General features: G+C 46.3%; 1 protein-coding gene across 2 annotated transcripts; it reads right to left on the bottom strand.

Moving 5' to 3' along the window:
* Positions 1-1,195: 1,195 nt before the first annotated feature.
* BRS3 (bombesin receptor subtype 3) lies at positions 1,196-10,324 on the bottom strand (the record flags this gene model as incomplete). Of its 2 annotated transcripts, XM_082210371.1 has the most annotated exons (4): positions 1,196-1,690; positions 5,887-6,238; positions 9,639-10,083; positions 10,243-10,324. In XM_082210371.1, the coding sequence occupies 3 exons, from the start codon at positions 10,073-10,075 to the stop codon at positions 1,295-1,297; spliced, it is 1,185 nt and encodes a 394-aa protein (XP_082066497.1). In that variant the 3' UTR covers positions 1,196-1,294. The 2 variants fall into 2 exon arrangements, with proteins under 2 accessions (XP_082066497.1, XP_082066496.1); XM_082210370.1 differs by lacking the exon at positions 10,243-10,324 and having other exon boundaries at positions 9,639-10,114.
* Between the last annotated feature and the right edge of the window lie 7,491 nt (positions 10,325-17,815).

Genomic DNA, 17,815 nt, shown 5'->3' with positions numbered 1-17,815 from the left:
CCCCCTTCTTCTCATTTTCCCTGCCTGGACTTCCCTTCTGCTCCAAACCTAAATTGTCTGTTACCTAGACTAGGATTTTTCAAATCTTCTACTCCCAGGCCTCAGTTGATGGGCCTAGAGATTTCTGGGATAGATCTCAGAAATAAATGGTGGCGGATGGAGACAGACAGAGTTGGGTATAATAAGCGGGGAAGGAATCGGATCATTTTCTCCTGCTAACCCCTCTTTGCCAGTTGCCAAAGTTTCTTCCTTTGCCGTTGTGGCGTTTGCCCGTTCGTTTGAAAATGTCTGTACAGGGGGAGAGAAAGGGTTAATATGTAGACCAATAGGAAAGCCAGAGGCGGAGCCTACCCGTTTATAAAAGGGCTTCGCCCAACGTTTGGGTGGTAGTAGTTTGTTGGATGGCTGGGAAAGGCAGTTGGAGAAGCAGTTGGCAGACAGTTGGAATTAGAAAGACAGTGAGTGCAGTTGGTTTTTGTGTGAGGGGAGGTAGAAGAGTTAAGAGACAGGATAAAATAAGACGAAGAAGGTAAAGAGTAACAAAGTTTTGAATGCAGTTAAAGTTTATTTGTGTTTGCAATAAACTACACTCTTCTTTGGGAGGTGGGTGGCGCTGTGGGTTAAACCACAGAGCCTAGGACTTGCCAATCAGAAGGTCAGCGGTTCAAATCCCTGCGATGGGGTGAGCTCCCGTTGCTTGGTCCCTGCTCCTGCTAACCTAGCAGTTCGAAAGCACGTCAAAGTGCAAGTAGATAAATAGGTACCACTCTGGTGGGAAGGTAAACGGCGTTTCCGTGTGCTGCTCTGGTTCGCCAGAAGTGGCTTAATCATGCTGGCCACATGACCCGGAAGCTGTACGCCGGCTCCCTCGGCCAATAAAACGAGATGAGCGCTGCAACCCCAGAGTCGGTCATGACTTTATTGCATATATACAGAAGCAATGTACACAGCTTAATACATTGGCAGGATTTTAAAAAGTCTTGTAAAGACATTATGATTGGACCAGAAGTAATTTTAATGATTTCATAATTTAAAATGGACATGCAGTAGGATGATAAACAATGGAACCAGAGAAGGGAATAAGGGGAAGTCAACTCTATTTCCCCCCCTATGTTTGAATATGAATTGTTGCTTTTATTTTTTGTTGGTTTTGGAAAATTAATGAAATAAATAAAATAATATTTTTTAAAAAGCAAAAAAAAAAAAAAAAAAGCGCTTTACCTCTTTCCTGCACCCTGACATGTTTTAATCTCAGTGGGCCTTGGCAGGACAGTTATCCACAGGCCGGGCAGAATTAAACACTCTCCTCTTCTTTAGTGATGCTATAATCTGTCAGCAGAGTGACACTGATTTCGGAGCCTGTGACCGACATGGCCCTGGTGGGAGTTGCACTCTGGACGATGCGGGAATGGCCCGGAGGGGTCTTGGCTTGGCAGCACAGGACTTCCTTCTTAAAATGTTGGCGGAAACTTTTGCTCAGCCAGTAGAGAGCAAAGGGGTTGACGCAGGAATTGCTGAAAGCCAGAGCCCGGGAGAATATTGTGGCAACGAGGTGGAAGGTGGATGTGTCGACGGAAGCGTAGTAAGTGAAGGAACGATAAAGGTAAAGGACATGATTCGGGAGCCAACAGAGGGCAAACAAGCCAACCAAGACCAGCACAGTTTTGGCGACTCTCTTGCGAGATTCAATCTGCAGGGGGAAATCGTTGCACATGTAAAAAAAACCTCACTTTTTAAAAATAAATAAATAAATCTGCATACGAGAGTCACGAAAAACAATGTGTACGCCAGACGCCCCCACCCCACCCCACATCACCCCATGTACATCGAGAAAGGGAACCCTCTGAAGAAGGTTGTCACCTTTGGAAAACGTGCTGAGAAGGATGAAGTAGAGCTTGTGGATCCTTAAACTACTGTCAGGGAGCACTGTGAACAGATTGAGAAATGTGTGAAAGCTTGGGAACGTTTAGAGGAGTGTACAGAGGCACTCTTTGCCTTCTTGCATGCTAGAGACCATTGTGTGGCTCAGAAACTCTTCAGCAAATTGAAATAAATGTTAATATAAGCCTGTGTCGTCCTTGTGCATAGCTGATGAAAACCTGAGTCTGTTCAGTTTGAGTAAACACGCAGCTCTGCACCTGTGATATGAAAGTGAATGCAGCTAGCTCTGTGGTAATTCTGAGAGAATTTAAGAGTTGCCATCAGGATACATCTATGTTATGTACAGTGGTACCTTAGGTTAAGAACTTAATTTGTTCCGGAGGTCCATTCTTAACCTGAAACTGTTCTTAACCTGAAACACCACTTTAGCTGATGGGGCCGCCCGCTGCCGCTGCGCGATTTCTGTTCTCATCCTGAAGCAAAGTTTTTAACCCGGGGTACTATTTCTGGGTTAGTGGAGTCTGTAACCTGAAGCGTCTGTAACCCAAGGTACCACTGTAGAAGATTTGCAGCTGCTTAACAAAATGTTTCTGTAGACTTCTGATATTAAAAATATTTCCTGTCCAAAAAAAAATTAAATCTGCATACAATCTTTTTAAAAATAATAATAATTGTGACTAAAGATTTTCCTCATTCAGAAAAGCACAAGCATTGCCTCTTTCTTCAGGTTGTGTTTCCTACAGATCAGTTTCATTTGTTGTGAGACATCGGTGTCATATGCATTATAAGGTTAGGAAGAAAAGAGTTGGAGAGGGAGAGGGGTGGTGGTAAAGCTTATGTTTTTTTACTTAGTGTATGTGTGGGGTTTTGTGTTAGCGTTAGCTGGGTAGGTGGTTCTTTCTATTCATTTATTACATTTCCTTGGTAGTGAGAGGTATTGGGGGCCAGGGTGTGGTTGGTTGTCTGTGGTTGGCTGCAGTGGGGTTTGTTTGCATTTGTGGGATGGGTGGGTGGGTGTTTTTGAATCAGGTTAGCCATATTGATTCGTTTGCTGATGGTGGATTCTTGTCGTTGTCTTGTTGGGCTGTGTATGTGATAAAGGGAACCAAACTGGGATGAAGGTGTCGTCTTCTTTTTGTCCCTGTGGTAGCTTCAGTTTATTGATAGCCATGATAGCCATGTTCAAATATATAAAAGGATGTCACATAGAGGAGGGAGAAAGGTTGTTTTCTGCTGCTCCAGAGAAGCGGACACGGAGCAATGGATCCAAACTACAAGAAAGAAGATTCCACCTAAACATTAGGAAGAACTTCCTGACAGTAAGAGCTGTTTGACAGTGGAATTTGCTGCCAAGGAGTGTGGTGGAGTCTCCTACTTTGGAGGTCTTTAAGCAGAGGCTTGACAACCATATGTCAGGAGTGCTCTGATGGTGTTTCCTGCTTGGCAGGGGGTTGGACTCGATGGCCCTTGTGGTCTCTTCCAACTCTATGATTCTATGATTCTATGATTCTATTGGTTAGTTTTTCTAATAAGACCGTTCCCCATACAATTTCATACCATTGGTCCATGTTTATTCCTGACAGGTCTCTTCAGTGTCTGGCTATGAAGCTTCTGGCTGCTGAGAGTAGATGGGTTATGAGATCTTTATGAGTGGGCATTATTATCTTGGAAGATGTTCAGTAGGGCCAGTTCTGGGGTGACGTCTAATACCTGTTTAATTAAGGTCATACCTCATGTTACGTCCGCTTCATGTTACGTTCCTTCAGGATACGTCGTGCGGCGACCCGGAAGTACCGGAAAGGGTTACTTCCGGATTTTGCCGCTCATGCATGCGCTGAATCACAAAATGATGTCACATGCATGCGCAGAAGCGGCAAATCGCAACCCACGCTCTTTTCATGTTGCGAACGGGCCTCCGGAACGGATCCCATTCGCAACCAGAAGTACCACTGTATTTTGCTCATTTCTTCTATGACTGCTGTCCAGAAGGGTTGGATTTTGGGGCAATCCCACCACATGGGGAGGTACGTGCCTGTGGAGGTGCACCCTCTCCAGCATTTTGGTGACGTTCCTGGGCGTATTAGTGCTAGTTTCTGTGGTGTTAGGTGCCACCTGTAGGTGAGTTTCAGAGTGAGTTCTTTTCTTTTCACTGATATGGACTTAAAGGGAGGTTTAGACCACATTTTGGTCCAATGGGTGGGGTTGATTTCGTAGCCTATGTCGTCCTCCCATTGTTAAGGAAGGTGTGCAATTGGTGGTGTGTTAGCCAGGGTATTTGGGTGTCCTTCTGCATATAATCTTAAAAGAAAATAGCCCCGAAACAACATGGCAGTAAAGGTTAGACCAGTCTCCCTGAACTGGGTGCCCAGTGAGCTCTGCTAGCTCAGGATGATGGGAATTGTATTTTAAAACATCTGGGAGGTACCAGGTTTGGGAAAGCTGTATTGAAGTTTCTTTGGGCAGGAGCTATGGTTTATGTGTTGGAGGAAACAAAATGTACTCTCCATCCTGCAACTTTATTTTATTTGCTTAAGGTTAGGAGATTTTAATAGTTCAAGAAGATTTGAGTGGCTGACCAACTTAAATGTCAAATATTGGCAATGTGTTTTTAAAGTATTAACTTTTCTTGGAACAACAACAAAAATGCTTTAATCGTCAAAATATTTGTTACCTTGGTGAATTACAAAAAGCCTAGGGTACTCCCTTACCGAAGAGTTTCCCACTGAATTCAATGGGACTTACTTCTGAGTACAGGATTTGCTCACTTTGGAAAAAACAGTAGAATTCTTCTGTTGCACGCTCATTGATTATGGTCAAAACCTTGGTCAAAGCAAGGTTCAAACAAACACAACAGCATTTTATCAAATGTATTTTGTGTTGGGATTTTGCCTATGTGCAGCTTCATACAAAGCAATTAAGAGTTGTCCGAAGGCCAAGAAGACTGAGCAGAGGGAGTAATTCTGCCTAGAGATATGGGATCTTGGATACAACTCTGCTATTGGTCGAGGTTTCCACTTAGGCATGATGACTCATAAGCTTCCCTGACTGGATAGCGTTGGTCAGTGTGGTGTTCTGAGAGTCGTTTGGAGTTTGTTAAGAGAGAGCTAGTTTAAGATCCGTATCTGTTCATGTATATAGTAACTTGTGGAGTCTGCTGTAAATAATAAACACCTCTAAGTAACCAAGTTACTAGTAGAAGCGTCGTGTTCCTGCTTCATCCTTCCTGCCTGCAACTGATTGCTTCTGGAAGTCTGCGCATGCTCTGCTATACTCAACTGGGTCTGGCTGAGATCGTGCAACAGGTTAAAGTTGCAAAACACCAATATTTTGTTCACTGGTAGCAGAGACATCCAGAATTACCAATTCAACTGTACATTTGGGGGGGATGAAATTAATTGTTTAATCCTGTAACGAACCACAGCTTCTTCAAGCTGCACCTGCAAATGAAGATTTGTCCTTTGCAGGCAAGCTTTGAAACGGCCTGACTCACACAACCTCATCAATATATATGAGCTTGGTTAGGTATGACCAGAGATTTGCCAACCAAACCCTCTCAGTGGTGGAGGAGAACATTGGTGGCTTTCCGTTCCATACCTTCTTAGCACAGAAGCTCAACTGGGCTGATAAACCAGGTGAGTTAAAAGAAAGTAAGGTTTGATGCAGGAGACGCGTGAAAGCGATGTTTCCCATCAATGAACAGAAGTCTGGCCTTCAACTCCCCGAAGTAGATGACCACCAGTAGTTAAAAACCACTGCTCAGGTCAGCACAACATACATCTCAGTAGCACAGTTAATTAACATTGCTGATTAGCTACTTAATTGAGCAAAGAGGCGCTTTCCAGGTGCATGGCTCCTCCCCCACCTATTGATACAACCTTTGGTCCATAAGTGAAGAAGCTTCTGCTATGGGCTTCCAGGGAGATGGACTCTCGATCAGCCAGAGCAACAACCCCAAACATCTGGATGACACCAGCTTGGCGAAGGCTGCCCTAGATCTCTACTTACCTGCTTGCGAGCATGGCTGTGCTCTTCTGCCGGCATGTTGGATGTGCTTTTGTACAGCGCCTTTGCAATGAGAAAGTAGTAGATCGATATAACTGCCAGCGGTATGATATAAAACATTAAGAAGCACACCAGAGAATGGGCTTCCTGAATGATTCTCTCGGAGACAGGGTAAGGCGCGCAGGTCTCAAAGGAGCCGTTTTTATCAGGAATGTGAAAGGCGTAGAGGTCAGAGGACACGGCCTCTGGAACGGCTAATAACATGGAGATGATCCAGACGGCCGCGGCTTTGCAGCAGGTCTTCAGGACGGCATCAGCCCTTTGCAGTTCCAAGGGCTTCACAATTGCCTTGTACCTGGAATGGCAATTAAGGTCAGAGTGTTGAAAGCAATGAAAGCACTGAGCGAAATCAAAGGAACACCCCGTTTCCCAATAACAGTCTCCCTGGCATTCTCTGTGCCCCATCAGACTCCAGGAAATGTGTTTGGCTTCCAAACTTTTGGAACAATCTGTTACGAATGCTTAATGCTTGCATGCATATGGGAATTAACTAAATTGAACATAGTTGGCTTAGCTGATCTCAGCCTGTTTGGCCAAATATATTGAGCCTTGGAGATTCTATTCTGCCTTTTGGTTGGGGCTTCATCTACACCATTGTAGGCAAACTAAGGCCCGGGGGCCGGATCTGGCTCAATCACCTTCTCGGTCCGGTCCGCAGATGGTCCGGGAAGCAGCGTGTTTTTACATGAGTAGAATGTGTCCTTTTATTTAAAGTGCATCTCTGGGTTATTTGTGGGGCCTGCCTGGTGTTTTTACATGAGCAGAATGTGTGCTTTTATTTTAAATACATCTCTGGGTCATTTGTGGGGCATAGGAATTCGTTCTCCCCCCCCCCAAAAAAAAATATAGTCCAGCCCCCCACAAGGTCTGAGGGACAGTGGACTGGCCCCCTGCTGAAAAAGTTTGCTGACCCCTGATCTACACTGATAAATGAGCTGCAAAGGTTTTCTGTCATTCTTACACTTCAATTTTTGCTCTTCCTGAACTGCTTTAATACACCACTAGGTGGCATCAAGACACAGCTTACTTTATCCTGCCCAAACTTGGTTTGTATCATCACTCATTCTGAAGGAAATCAGCCCTGAGTGCTCACTGGAAGGACAGATTGTGAAGCTGAGGCTCCAAGACTTTGGGCACCTCATGAGAAAAGAAGACTCCCTGGAAAAGATCCTGATGTTGGGAAAGATGGAGGGCACAAGGAGAAGGGGACGACAGGACGAGATGGTTGGACAGTGTTTTCGAAGCTACCAGTATGAGTTTGACCAAACTGTTTAAGGCAGTGGAAGACAGGAGGGCCTGGCGTGCCCTGGTCCATGGGGTCACGAAGGGTCAGACACGACTAAACGACTAAACAACAACCACATTGTATCATCAGCACCACCACCACCATCGTTATCACTATCATATAAAGTGGGAAATGTTGTTCTTCCAGATGCTAGCAGTTTAATCATTTGGGATTTGTTCCAAATATTCCATGTCACATTCAGCTTCTGTTATTCAGGAATGAAGAAGTTAACATTTTACATATCTGAGACAAATTGCTAAAAAATACAGTTGCTACCATTAATGTAAAGGGAGGTCTTAATCTCCAAACACAGACTGGAAATACAAAGCTTTGAAATAATGGAAAACATGGAAATCAAAAGCTCCCATCACCTTGGCTGTTGGCCATGCTGGTTGGGAAGGTGGAATCCAATACCTGGTGGAGTGGGGCACAGGTTCAAATCCCATTTACCCCAGGCTAAGGGGTTGTTTCAAAAGCTGTATACGCATTGTACATTCAAAACACCCCTCTGCCCAAATGATCCTGGGAACTGCAATTCACCCCTCACAGAGCTACAATTCCCAGTCCCCTTTACAGGTAAAAAAAGGTAAAGGACCCCTCAAAGAATCTGGAAACTGGTTGTAAGTTGCTTTAGGTTGCCTTGAGCAACATAAATTTAATTAATAAACACAACAGTAACTACAACTGTAGAGAGCCAGTGTGGCGTAATGGTTAGAGCGACCAGGGTTCAAATCCTGCTCACTGGGTGACCTTGGGCCAGTCACTGCCTCTTGGCCTAAGCTACTTCACAGGGTCGTTGTGAGGATGAATTGGGGGAGGGGGAGAGAGAAGCATGTACGCTCCCTTAAGCGCCTTGGAAGAAAAATGTGGTCTATGAAGGTAATTGGACACAGGTGGAGCTGTGGGTTAAACCACAGAACCTAGGGCTTGCCGATCAGAGGTCGGGTACGAATCCCCACGACGGGGTGAGCTCCCGTTGCTCGGTCCCTGCTCCTGCCAACCTAGCAGTTCGAAAGCACGTCAAAGTGCAAGAAGATAAATAGGTACTGCTCCGGCGGGAAGGTAAACAGCGTTTCCGTGCACTGCTCTGGTTTGCCAGAAGCATCTTAGTCATGCTGGCCACATGACCCGGAAGCTGTACGCCGGCTCCCTCGGCCAATAAAGTGAGATGAGCGCTGCAACCCCGGAGTCGGTCACGACAGGACCTAATGGTCAGGGGTCCCTTTACCTTTACCTTTATGAAGGTAATAATTAAATAACAGTTTGATCTCCTCACAGCTTTACAATTCCAACACCCTTAACAAACCACTGTTACCAGGATTATTTGGGGGGTGGGGGTAGGGGACAACACTCTGAAAATGCCTAGGATGCAACTGAGTTATTGTTAGAAGGCAGTTTTTAAAATGAGAGGTGATAAATACAGGGTGCCATGGCCCCTATGGACTCTTTCACTGGTGTCCCTGGGCAGGTCACTCAGACCTTCCAAGTGCCCCTATTTTCCAGAAACAGTCCCGGATTTACAAAAGCCATCCCAGTTTCTTGATCCCAGAATTTCCTGCTTTTCCTTAAGACGTCCCTATTTTCATCAGAGAAATGTTGGAGGGTATGGAGTTATGCGACCCCCCCAAGCCAAATTGATTGGAAGACATCTGAAGGCAGCTCTGTATATGTTTTATTATGTTATTATATATGCTGGAAGCTGCTCAGAGTGGCTGGGGCAACCCAGTCAGATGGATGGGGTAGAAACTAGAGTTGGAAAGGCCTGGAAAAAAAACCAGAAAAATTGGGGGGGGGGAACACACACCAGGTTTTTTCCGCCCTTCCCCAAAGCCGTCTTTTCCAGGAAAAACCGAAAGAAAAAAAAGTTGGATATAGTTTTAATATTCCATACCCCCCCATTTTTCCTGGAAAAAACCGGACCCCCAGGGGAAAATGGGGAACACCTGTTTTCCTCCAGTTTTTCCAGTCCCCCCCCCCAGGCCCTCCCATCTCTAGTCGAAACAGTAAAATTATCATTATGGAATGAGCGTCCCTCTTTTTTTACTGGAGAAATGTTGGAGGGTATAAAATAAAAAAATTCCTTCCAGTAGCACCTTAAAGACCAACTAAGTTAGTTCTTGGTATGAGCTTTCGTGTGCATGCACACCTCTTCAGATATCATGCACACTTCAGGTATCTGAAGAAGTGTGCATGCACACGAAAGCTCATACCATGAACTAACTTAGTTGGTCTTTAAGGTGCTACTGGAAGGAATTTTTTTATTTTGACTATGGCAGACCAACACGGCTACCGATCTGTAGTTGGAGGGTATGCAAGACACCACAACTCCTGACTCGGAACTCAGCCCCATCCCAGCCACCGCGCGAGCAAACCCCTCCCCGCTGCCAGGCTCTTGGTCCTTCCAACTTACCTGTCCGCACTGAGCACGGTTAAAGTGAACACGGAGACGCCGACAGACGTCCTCTGGATGAAGGAGAGCAGCTTGCAGCCCATTCTTCCGAACAGCCAGGTGTCCACGATGTAGCCCGCAGCATCCACGGGGACGCAGGTGAGCAGGAGGAGCAGGTCTCCAAAAGCCAGGCTGGTGATGAAGATGTTCGGGACGGTCTGCATCGACTTGATCTTGAAGAAGACTTGGACGAGGATCACATTCCCAAGGAGACCCACGGCAATGATCGCGGCGTATGCCACGCAGATTGTGCAGAGCACGCCCAAGCCGAGCGAAGGGTCTTCGGACCACCTTTCCTCCTCCGCAGTTTGATTCCCCGTGGCGGGTGCCGGGTGCCCAGTCGCGTTCGCAAAATCGGGAGGAGCCGCGTTCATCCCCAGCGGAGGTGCCCTGGACATTTTGCCAGCTGAGGGTGGAATTAAATTGGTCAGAAGCATTAATGCTGCTAAGAGAGAGAGACAGACAGACGGAGACAGAGAGAGAAAGAGAGAAAGAGAGAAAGAGAGAAAGAGAGAAAAAGAAAGCAATTGGCTGCAAATCCAATTCCACAAGATGTTTTACTCACATCTCCTCGCTCTGGAGTCTCAAAGCATGATAGGAATGGATGCTCACAGATTCACTGCTGAACTGTGTGGGAGGTGTGGAGCGTCTTTATCTTTTTTTTTTATAAAAAAAAATATATGCCTTTCAGCAGCTACTGTGGGGGAAAGAGAGAGGAGGAGGAAATTGGAGTGGGGGTGGGGATTGATGGCTTTTTCTCCCTGGTTTCCCTGTCAACAGTACTCTGCTATTTCAATTAGGCTGGCTCTTTGCACAATTTGCACGCCGAATTGACTTTCTCCATATTAAAAGTGTCTATGGCGCCCCGGCTGAGTGCCTATGTACCCAATATAACATTGTAACAGGGGGAATTAGGGAACACCTTGTCTCAAAATAGAGGCAAACAAGAGAAACTGTGTTTGGCTCTTGCTTTACTCAGTCCTTATATCGAGTTCTAAAAGACTTCACAAATGCAATCTCAGGCATCATTAAAAAGGTAAAGGATCCCTGACAGTCAAGTCCAGTCGCGAACGGCTCTGGGGTTGTGGCACTCATCTCATAGAATCATAGAATCATAGAATCATAGAGTTGGAAGAGACCACAAGTGCCATCGAGTCCAACCCCCTGCCAAGCAGGAAACACCATCAGAGCACTCCTGACATATGGTTGTCAAGCCTCTGCTTAAAGACCTCCAAAGTAGGAGACTCCACCACACTCCTTGGCAGCAAATTCCACTGTCGAACAGCTCTTACTGTCAGGAAGTTCTTCCTAATGTTTAGGTGGAATCTTCTTTCTTGTAGTTTGGATCCATTGCTCCGTGTCCGCTTCTCCGGAGCAGCAGAAAACAACCTTTCTCCCTCCTCTATGTGACATCCTTTTATATATTTGAACATGGCTATCATATCACCCCTTAACCTCCTCTTCTCCAGGCTAAACATGCCCAGCTCCCTTAGCCGTTCCTCATAAGGCATCGTTTCCAGGCCTTTGACCATTTTGGTTGCCCTCCTCTGGACACGTTCCAGTTTGTCAGTGTCCTTCTTGAATTGTGGTGCCCAGAACTGGACACAGTACTCCAGGTGTGGTCTGACCAGAGCAGAATACAGTGGCACTATTACTTCCCTTGATCTAGATGCTATACTCCTATTGATGCAGCCCAGAATTGCATTGGCTTTTTTAGCTGCCGCGTCACACTGTTGGCTCATGTCAAGTTTGTGGTCAACCAAGACTCCTAGATCCTTTTCACATGTACTGCTCTCAAGCCAGGTGTCCCCCATCTTGTATTTGTGCCTCTCATTTTTTTTGCCCAAGTGCAATACTTTACATTTCTCCCTGTTAAAATTCATCTTGTTTATTTTTGCCCAGTTCTCTAATCTGTCAAGGTCGTTTTGAAGTGTGATCCTGTCCTCTGGGGTGTTAGCCACCCCTCCCAGTTTGGTGTCATCTGCAAATTTGATCAGGATGCCCTTGAGTCCATCATCCAAGTCGTTGATAAAGATGTTGAATAAGACTCGTTTTCCGCAAACAGTTTTTCTGGGTTATGTGGCCAGCAGGACTAAGCCACTTCTGGCGAAACCAGAGCAGCGCATGGAAACGCCATTTACCTTCCCGTCAGAGCGGTACCTATTTATCTACTTGCACTTTGACGTGCTTTCGAACTGCTAGATTGGCAGGAGCTGGGACCGAACAACGAGAGCTCACGCCATCGCGGCTGCTCCCCCACCTGCGCTGGGTGCCCCGCCCCCGGGACGCGCACCAGCCTGGCCCCCACCAGCTCTCTGCGCCCCCCCCCCAGTGCCGGAGCATGAAGCTCCGCTACAGTCAGTAGGAAGTGCAAGAGTAACCTTTCCTTCTGTGGTTTCCAACAAGAGATGTTTAGAAGCACCATTGCCTCTGGCGCTGGAGGCAGGATATACTCATCAGGGTTCGTAGTCACTGATTGCCTTCTCCATCTTGAAAGATAAGGGACACAGTCTAAACCATTGAGCCTCTTTGACTTGCCACTCAGAAGGTCGGCGGTTCGAATCCACAGGACAGGGTGAGCTCCTGTTGTTCTGTCCCAGCTCCTGCCAACTTAGCAGTCTGAAAGCACACCAGTGTATTATTTATTTATTTATTTTTAAAAGATAAAGATACCCCTGACCATTAGGTCCAGTAGTGACCGATTCTGGGGTGGCGTGCTCATCTTGCTCTATAGGCCGAGGGAGCCTGCGTTTGTCCGCAGACAGCTTCTGGGTCATGTGGCCAGCATGACTGAGCCGCTTCTGGCAAACCAGAGCAGCGCACAGAAACGCCGTTTACCTTCCCGCTGGAGCGGTACCTATGTATCTACTTGCACTTTGACGTGCTTTCGAACTGCTAAGTTGGCAGGAGCAGGGACTGAGCAACGGGAGCTCACCCCGTTGCGGGGATTCGAACCACGACCTTCTGATTGGCAAGCCCTAGGCTCAGTGGTTTAGACCACAGCGCCACCTGCGTCCCTCACACCAGTTTGTTATAAGAAAAACTGCTCCCTTTCCCTTATGGGGTATTCCAGAGCCCAAATAGAGTCCTTATGTGGGTTCCCTGTCGGTAGGAGAAAACAAAGGCCAACCAGAGTATATTGAGAAGCAAATTGGATAGTAAGCCTGATCTTTATTAAAGGAACTGTTGCAACAGGGTCCCCACTCCCCACATGCAGGAGGGAGGAAAGAACCCAGAACAATGGTGTGCAAGCCCTTTTAAATTGCCCACCCTTTAGCCCAAGACCCCCCCCTCAAAACATCATACATACATCACAGAATATAGAGATATACATCTCTATATTGGACAAACAGGCCAAACCTTACGCCAAAGAATAAACGGACATAAATCTGACATCAAGAATCACAAAACAGAGAAACCAGTAGGAGAACACTTCAATCTCCCAGGACATTCTATACAAGATCTCAAAGTAGCTGTTTTACTACAAAGGAATTTCAGAAATAGACTGGAAAGAGAAGCTGCTGAATTGCAACTCATTACCAAACTTAAAACCATGGAGAGACCTGGTTTGAACAAAGACATTGGATTCTTATCTCATTATACATGACTTAGTCATTTTTCACCTTCTCACCCCTTGCCTTTTCCTGTAAGACCTATTGCAGTCGTTAAGAGTCGTCAACAGGCTCATCTCAGCTATCTGCCAATCTCCCATTCCCACCACCCTTCTGAGTAATACCCCTCCCCACCTTCTCACTATATAGAAGGATCTGGCAACTTCTGTTTCAGTGTATCTGAAGAAGTGTGCATGCACACGAAAGCTCATACCAAGAACTAACTTAGTTGGTCTTTAAGGTGCTACTGGAAGGAATTTTTTTATTTTATCACAGAAGGAGGCGGTCTACAGCAGAAATCCTGCCTGACAGGATACCTGATAACGGTCACTGATTATATTACCTGGGCAGCCTGGCCATTCTTTTCTGATGGTTAATACTTTAGTTCCTGAATCCAGGTCACAGGCTCACCCTTATTCATACACAAATGTGGCCTTAAGACAGGATTTGCAAGCAAAAAGACAATGGGAAGGCTTTCCCTATTTGCTTTCCCTATTTGCCTCCCTTAGGGCAGAGGAATATTTGAGGTCATTGGGAGAGTCAAAATGGCTCCAGGATTGCTCTCCCATACTATTTCAGACTCATGGTTCATATATTTAGATATGTGTGCATTTATGAATATTTATTCTATCTTTGAGACCTTAAAGTTCTTATAAAAAGTGCAAGTAGATAAATAGGTAATGCTGTGGAAGGTAAACGGCGTTTCCGTGCACTATGGTTTCCGGCACAGTGTCCCATTGCACCAGAAGAGGCTTATTCATGCTGGCCACATGACCCAGAAAGCTGTCTGTGGACAAACACTGGCTCCCTCAGCCTGAAAGCGAGTTGAGCGCTGCAACCCCATAGTCGCCTTCGAATAGACTTAACTGTCCGGGGTCCTTTACCTCCTTGAATATGCCTAATCTTTTAAAGCCACCAATTATTGTTGTGGGAAAGTACATGGGGAACGGGATTTCTTCCGTGGCCTCCAAAGCAAGACGTTGTCCAATACAGGTCTTTTAGTAGCCAGGGAGAAAGTATTGCACACTTGTCTGTCGCTCTTGGTTCCAAGTCATTCGCTTCTTCGTGCACTTATTAAAAACCGCCTTCTGCAGCTTTTAGCTTCCCTTATTACAATGCTTTCTTCCCACAGTCTCCAGATTTTGCAATTGAACAAAGTTCCCACATTCTCCAGATTTTGCAACTGAACAAAGTTAAGATGAAGAAAATGTCTGTTTTGCAAGTTGCGCATTTCTTTCTTTCCTTCCCGAATGAATCCTGTCCCCCATTGAGGCATCATTGCTCCCCCTCCCATTTCTTGCATAATGACTTCTATTGTTCTTCCTGCTGCAGAGATACTGTTCCCCAGAAGGAAAAGGGTGGTGGCTTTTATCAGAGCGTTCCCCGAAGCCAGGAATGCTTCACCCCATCTCTTCAGAAGAGAAGCTCTTTGGCTTGGCTTGGAGGGTCAGCTTGCCGCCTTTGCTCTCCTCTGGAGAAAGATCCATCAAGGAAAAAGACAACACCTTCCCACTTGCTCACCCTCATTTCAAGCTGACAGCAGGTCTTCTCTGACGGCCAGCCAGGCTTCAGGCTCAGCTATGCCCGGCTAAGCTGAGTGACAGCCAGGGACAGTGCGCAGAGGTGTCTGAGGGAGGTGCAAATGGCACCATGCTTTGTGGGAGGTTCGGTCCTTGCACCTCTTTCCCTTTGGGGGATGAACCAATCAATCTCATTTATGAGTTATGCCAGGTGGTCAGGGCAGGGTCACTGCAAAACCCACTTGGGACCTCATTGCTCAGTCCAGCTAGCACAGCACTGTCCACACCAGCAGTTCCCAAGCCTTTGTGGGCCACTGACCCTTGGTTCCACAAACTCATCGCAGTGGCCCCTGTGCAACCCTATAAAAAGCAGTATCCTCTCCCCCATGCTTTTTAGCATCTACATGAAGCCGCTGGAAGAGATCATCAGGGGGTTTGGGCTGGGTGTTCATCAGTATGCAGATGACACCCAGCTCTACCTCTCCTTTAAATCAGAACCAGTGAAGGCGGTGAAGGTCCTGTGTGAGTGCCTGGAGGCAGTTGGAGGATGGATGGTGGCTAACGGATTGAGGTTGAATCCTGACAAGACAGAAGTACTGTTCTTGGGGGACAGGGGGCGGGCTGGTGTGAAGGATTCCCTGGTCCTGGATGGGGTAACTGTGCCCTTGAAGGACCAGGTGCGCAGCCTGGGAGTCATTTTGGACTCACAGTTGTCCATGGAGGCGCAGGTCAATTCTGTGTCCAGGGAGGCTGTCTACCAGGTCCACCTGGTACGCAGGCTAAGACCCTACCTGTCTGTGGACTGTCTCGCCAGAGTGGTGCATGCTCTAGTTATATCCTGCTTGGACTACTGCAATGCGCTCTACGTGGGGCTACCTTTAAAGGTGAGCCGGAAACTGCAATTAATCCAGAATGTGGCAGCTAGACTGGTGACTGGGAGCGGCCGCCAATACCACATAACACCAGTCTGGAAAGACCTACATTGGCTCCCAGGATGTTTCCGAGCACATTTCAAAGTGTTGGTACTGACCTTTAAAGCCCTAAATGGCCTTGGCCCAGTATACCTGAAGGAGCGTCTCCACCCCCATCGTTCAGCCCGGACACTGAGGTCCAGCGCCGAGGGCCTTCTGGCAGTTCCCTCCCTGCGAGAAGTGAGGTTACAGGGAACCAGGCAGGGGCCTTCTCGGTAGTGGCGCCTGCCATGTGGAACGCTCTCCCATCAGATGTGAAAGAAATAAACAACTATATGACATTTAGAAGACATCTGAAGGCAGCCCTGTTTAGGGAAGGTTTTAATGACTGATGTTTTAATGTATTTTTAACCTTCTGTTGGAAGCCACCCAGAGTGGCTGGGGAAACCTAGCCAGATGGGCGGGGTAGAAATAATAAATTATTATTATTCAGAATAGTGTTTTGCAGGACCCCCTAAGGAACATAACAACACAATAGAATTCAAAACAGTAACAAGCTAGCAAAGGGCAGCTCGTGACTCAAAGCAGGATGTCTGTCCATCCTTTTCCTCTCATGCCCCAATGAACAGAGACAGGCAACTTCATTTTAGCATTGCTGTTTGAGATGAAGACACACTCTACACATCCAGTTTTATTAATTAAGAACATTGCAACTTAGGACATATTTTACTCAAAGATGCGGTGGCGCTGTGGGTTAAACCGCAGAGCCTAGGACTTGCCGATCAGAAGGTCGGCGGTTCGAATCCCCGTGATGGGATGAGCTCCCGTTGCTCGGTCACAGCTCCTGCCAACCTAGCAGTTAGAAAGCACGTCAAAGTGCAAGTAGATAAATAGGTACCGCTCCGGCGGGAAGGTAAGTGGCGTTTCTGTGCGCTGCCCTGATTCGCCAGAAGTGGCTTAGTCATGCTGGCCACATGACCCGGAAGCTGTACTCCAGCTCCCTCGGCCAATAAAGCGAGATGAGCGCCGCAACCCCAGAGTCAGTCACGACTGGACCTAATGGTCAGGGGTCCCTTTACCTTTACCTTTACCTACTCAAAGAGGGATCATCCGGTTACAGATGGGTAGCCGTGTTGGTCTGCCATAGTCAAAATAAAAAAATTTTCTTCCTGTAGCACCTTAAAGACCAACTAAGTTAGTTCTTGGTATAAGCTTTCGTGTGCATGCACACTTCTTCAGATACGTATCTGAAGAAGTGTGCATGCACACGAAAGCTTATACCAAGAACTAACTTAGTTGGTCTTTAAGGTGCTACAGGAAGAAATTTTTTTATTTTGACTAGGGATCATCCGGACATTCTTTTTTTGCCTAGTTTCCAGCCACAGGGCTGTGCTTTAAAGCTTGTGCCTGAGCATTTTCCTTCCTTCCTTCCTTCCTTCCTTCCTTCCTTCCTTCCTTCCTTCTTTCTTTCCCAGCACATTCCCCAGGAAAACCTGCTTCTTACCGCTGAAAACAAATCTGCAGAAAACCTGAATTGTTGTTTGTTCTGATTCAGCACTGAAGAGCAGGTTTTCCAGGGGAAAGTAGCAAAGCAAAGAAAAAGAAAGAAAGAAAGAAAGAAAGAAAGAAAGAAAGAAAGAAAGAAAGAGAAAGAAAGAGAGAAAGAGAGAGAAAGAAAGAAAGAAAGAAAGAAAGAAAGAAAGAAAGAAAGAAAGAAAGAAAGAAAAGTGTTTGGGCACACCAGGTTGAAATGTGGACCCGTGCCTAGAAATTGTAGGGCAAAAGCTAAGTGTGGATGAGTTCTAAATTGCATGGGCTTTCCAGAGATGGGCATGTGTGGGCGTGTGGACGCGCAAATAATATGTTTAGAGTCTGAAAGTTCTTTAAAGTTCCTTAATTGCATAACACAGGGCATGTTAAAAGCCTATCTGTAATCTGAATTGGGCAATTCATCTCTGGTATATATTAATATTCTCAAGGTTTGAGTCACTGGGATAATAGAAGATTGTGCTCACTCTTTCGAAAAGGCTAATCAAATTCATCGTTGCTTTGTTAGCCCACATTTTCTGGAGCTGGTAAAAGCCGAGAGCAAGAGT

The sequence above is a fragment of the Podarcis vaucheri genome, assembly GCF_965113315.1.
Source record: "Podarcis vaucheri genome assembly, chromosome: 2".
Lineage (NCBI taxonomy): Eukaryota > Metazoa > Chordata > Lepidosauria > Squamata > Lacertidae > Podarcis > Podarcis vaucheri.
The sequence above is the reverse complement of the archived record's forward strand: the minus strand, read 5'-3'. Positions and strand labels throughout refer to the sequence as shown.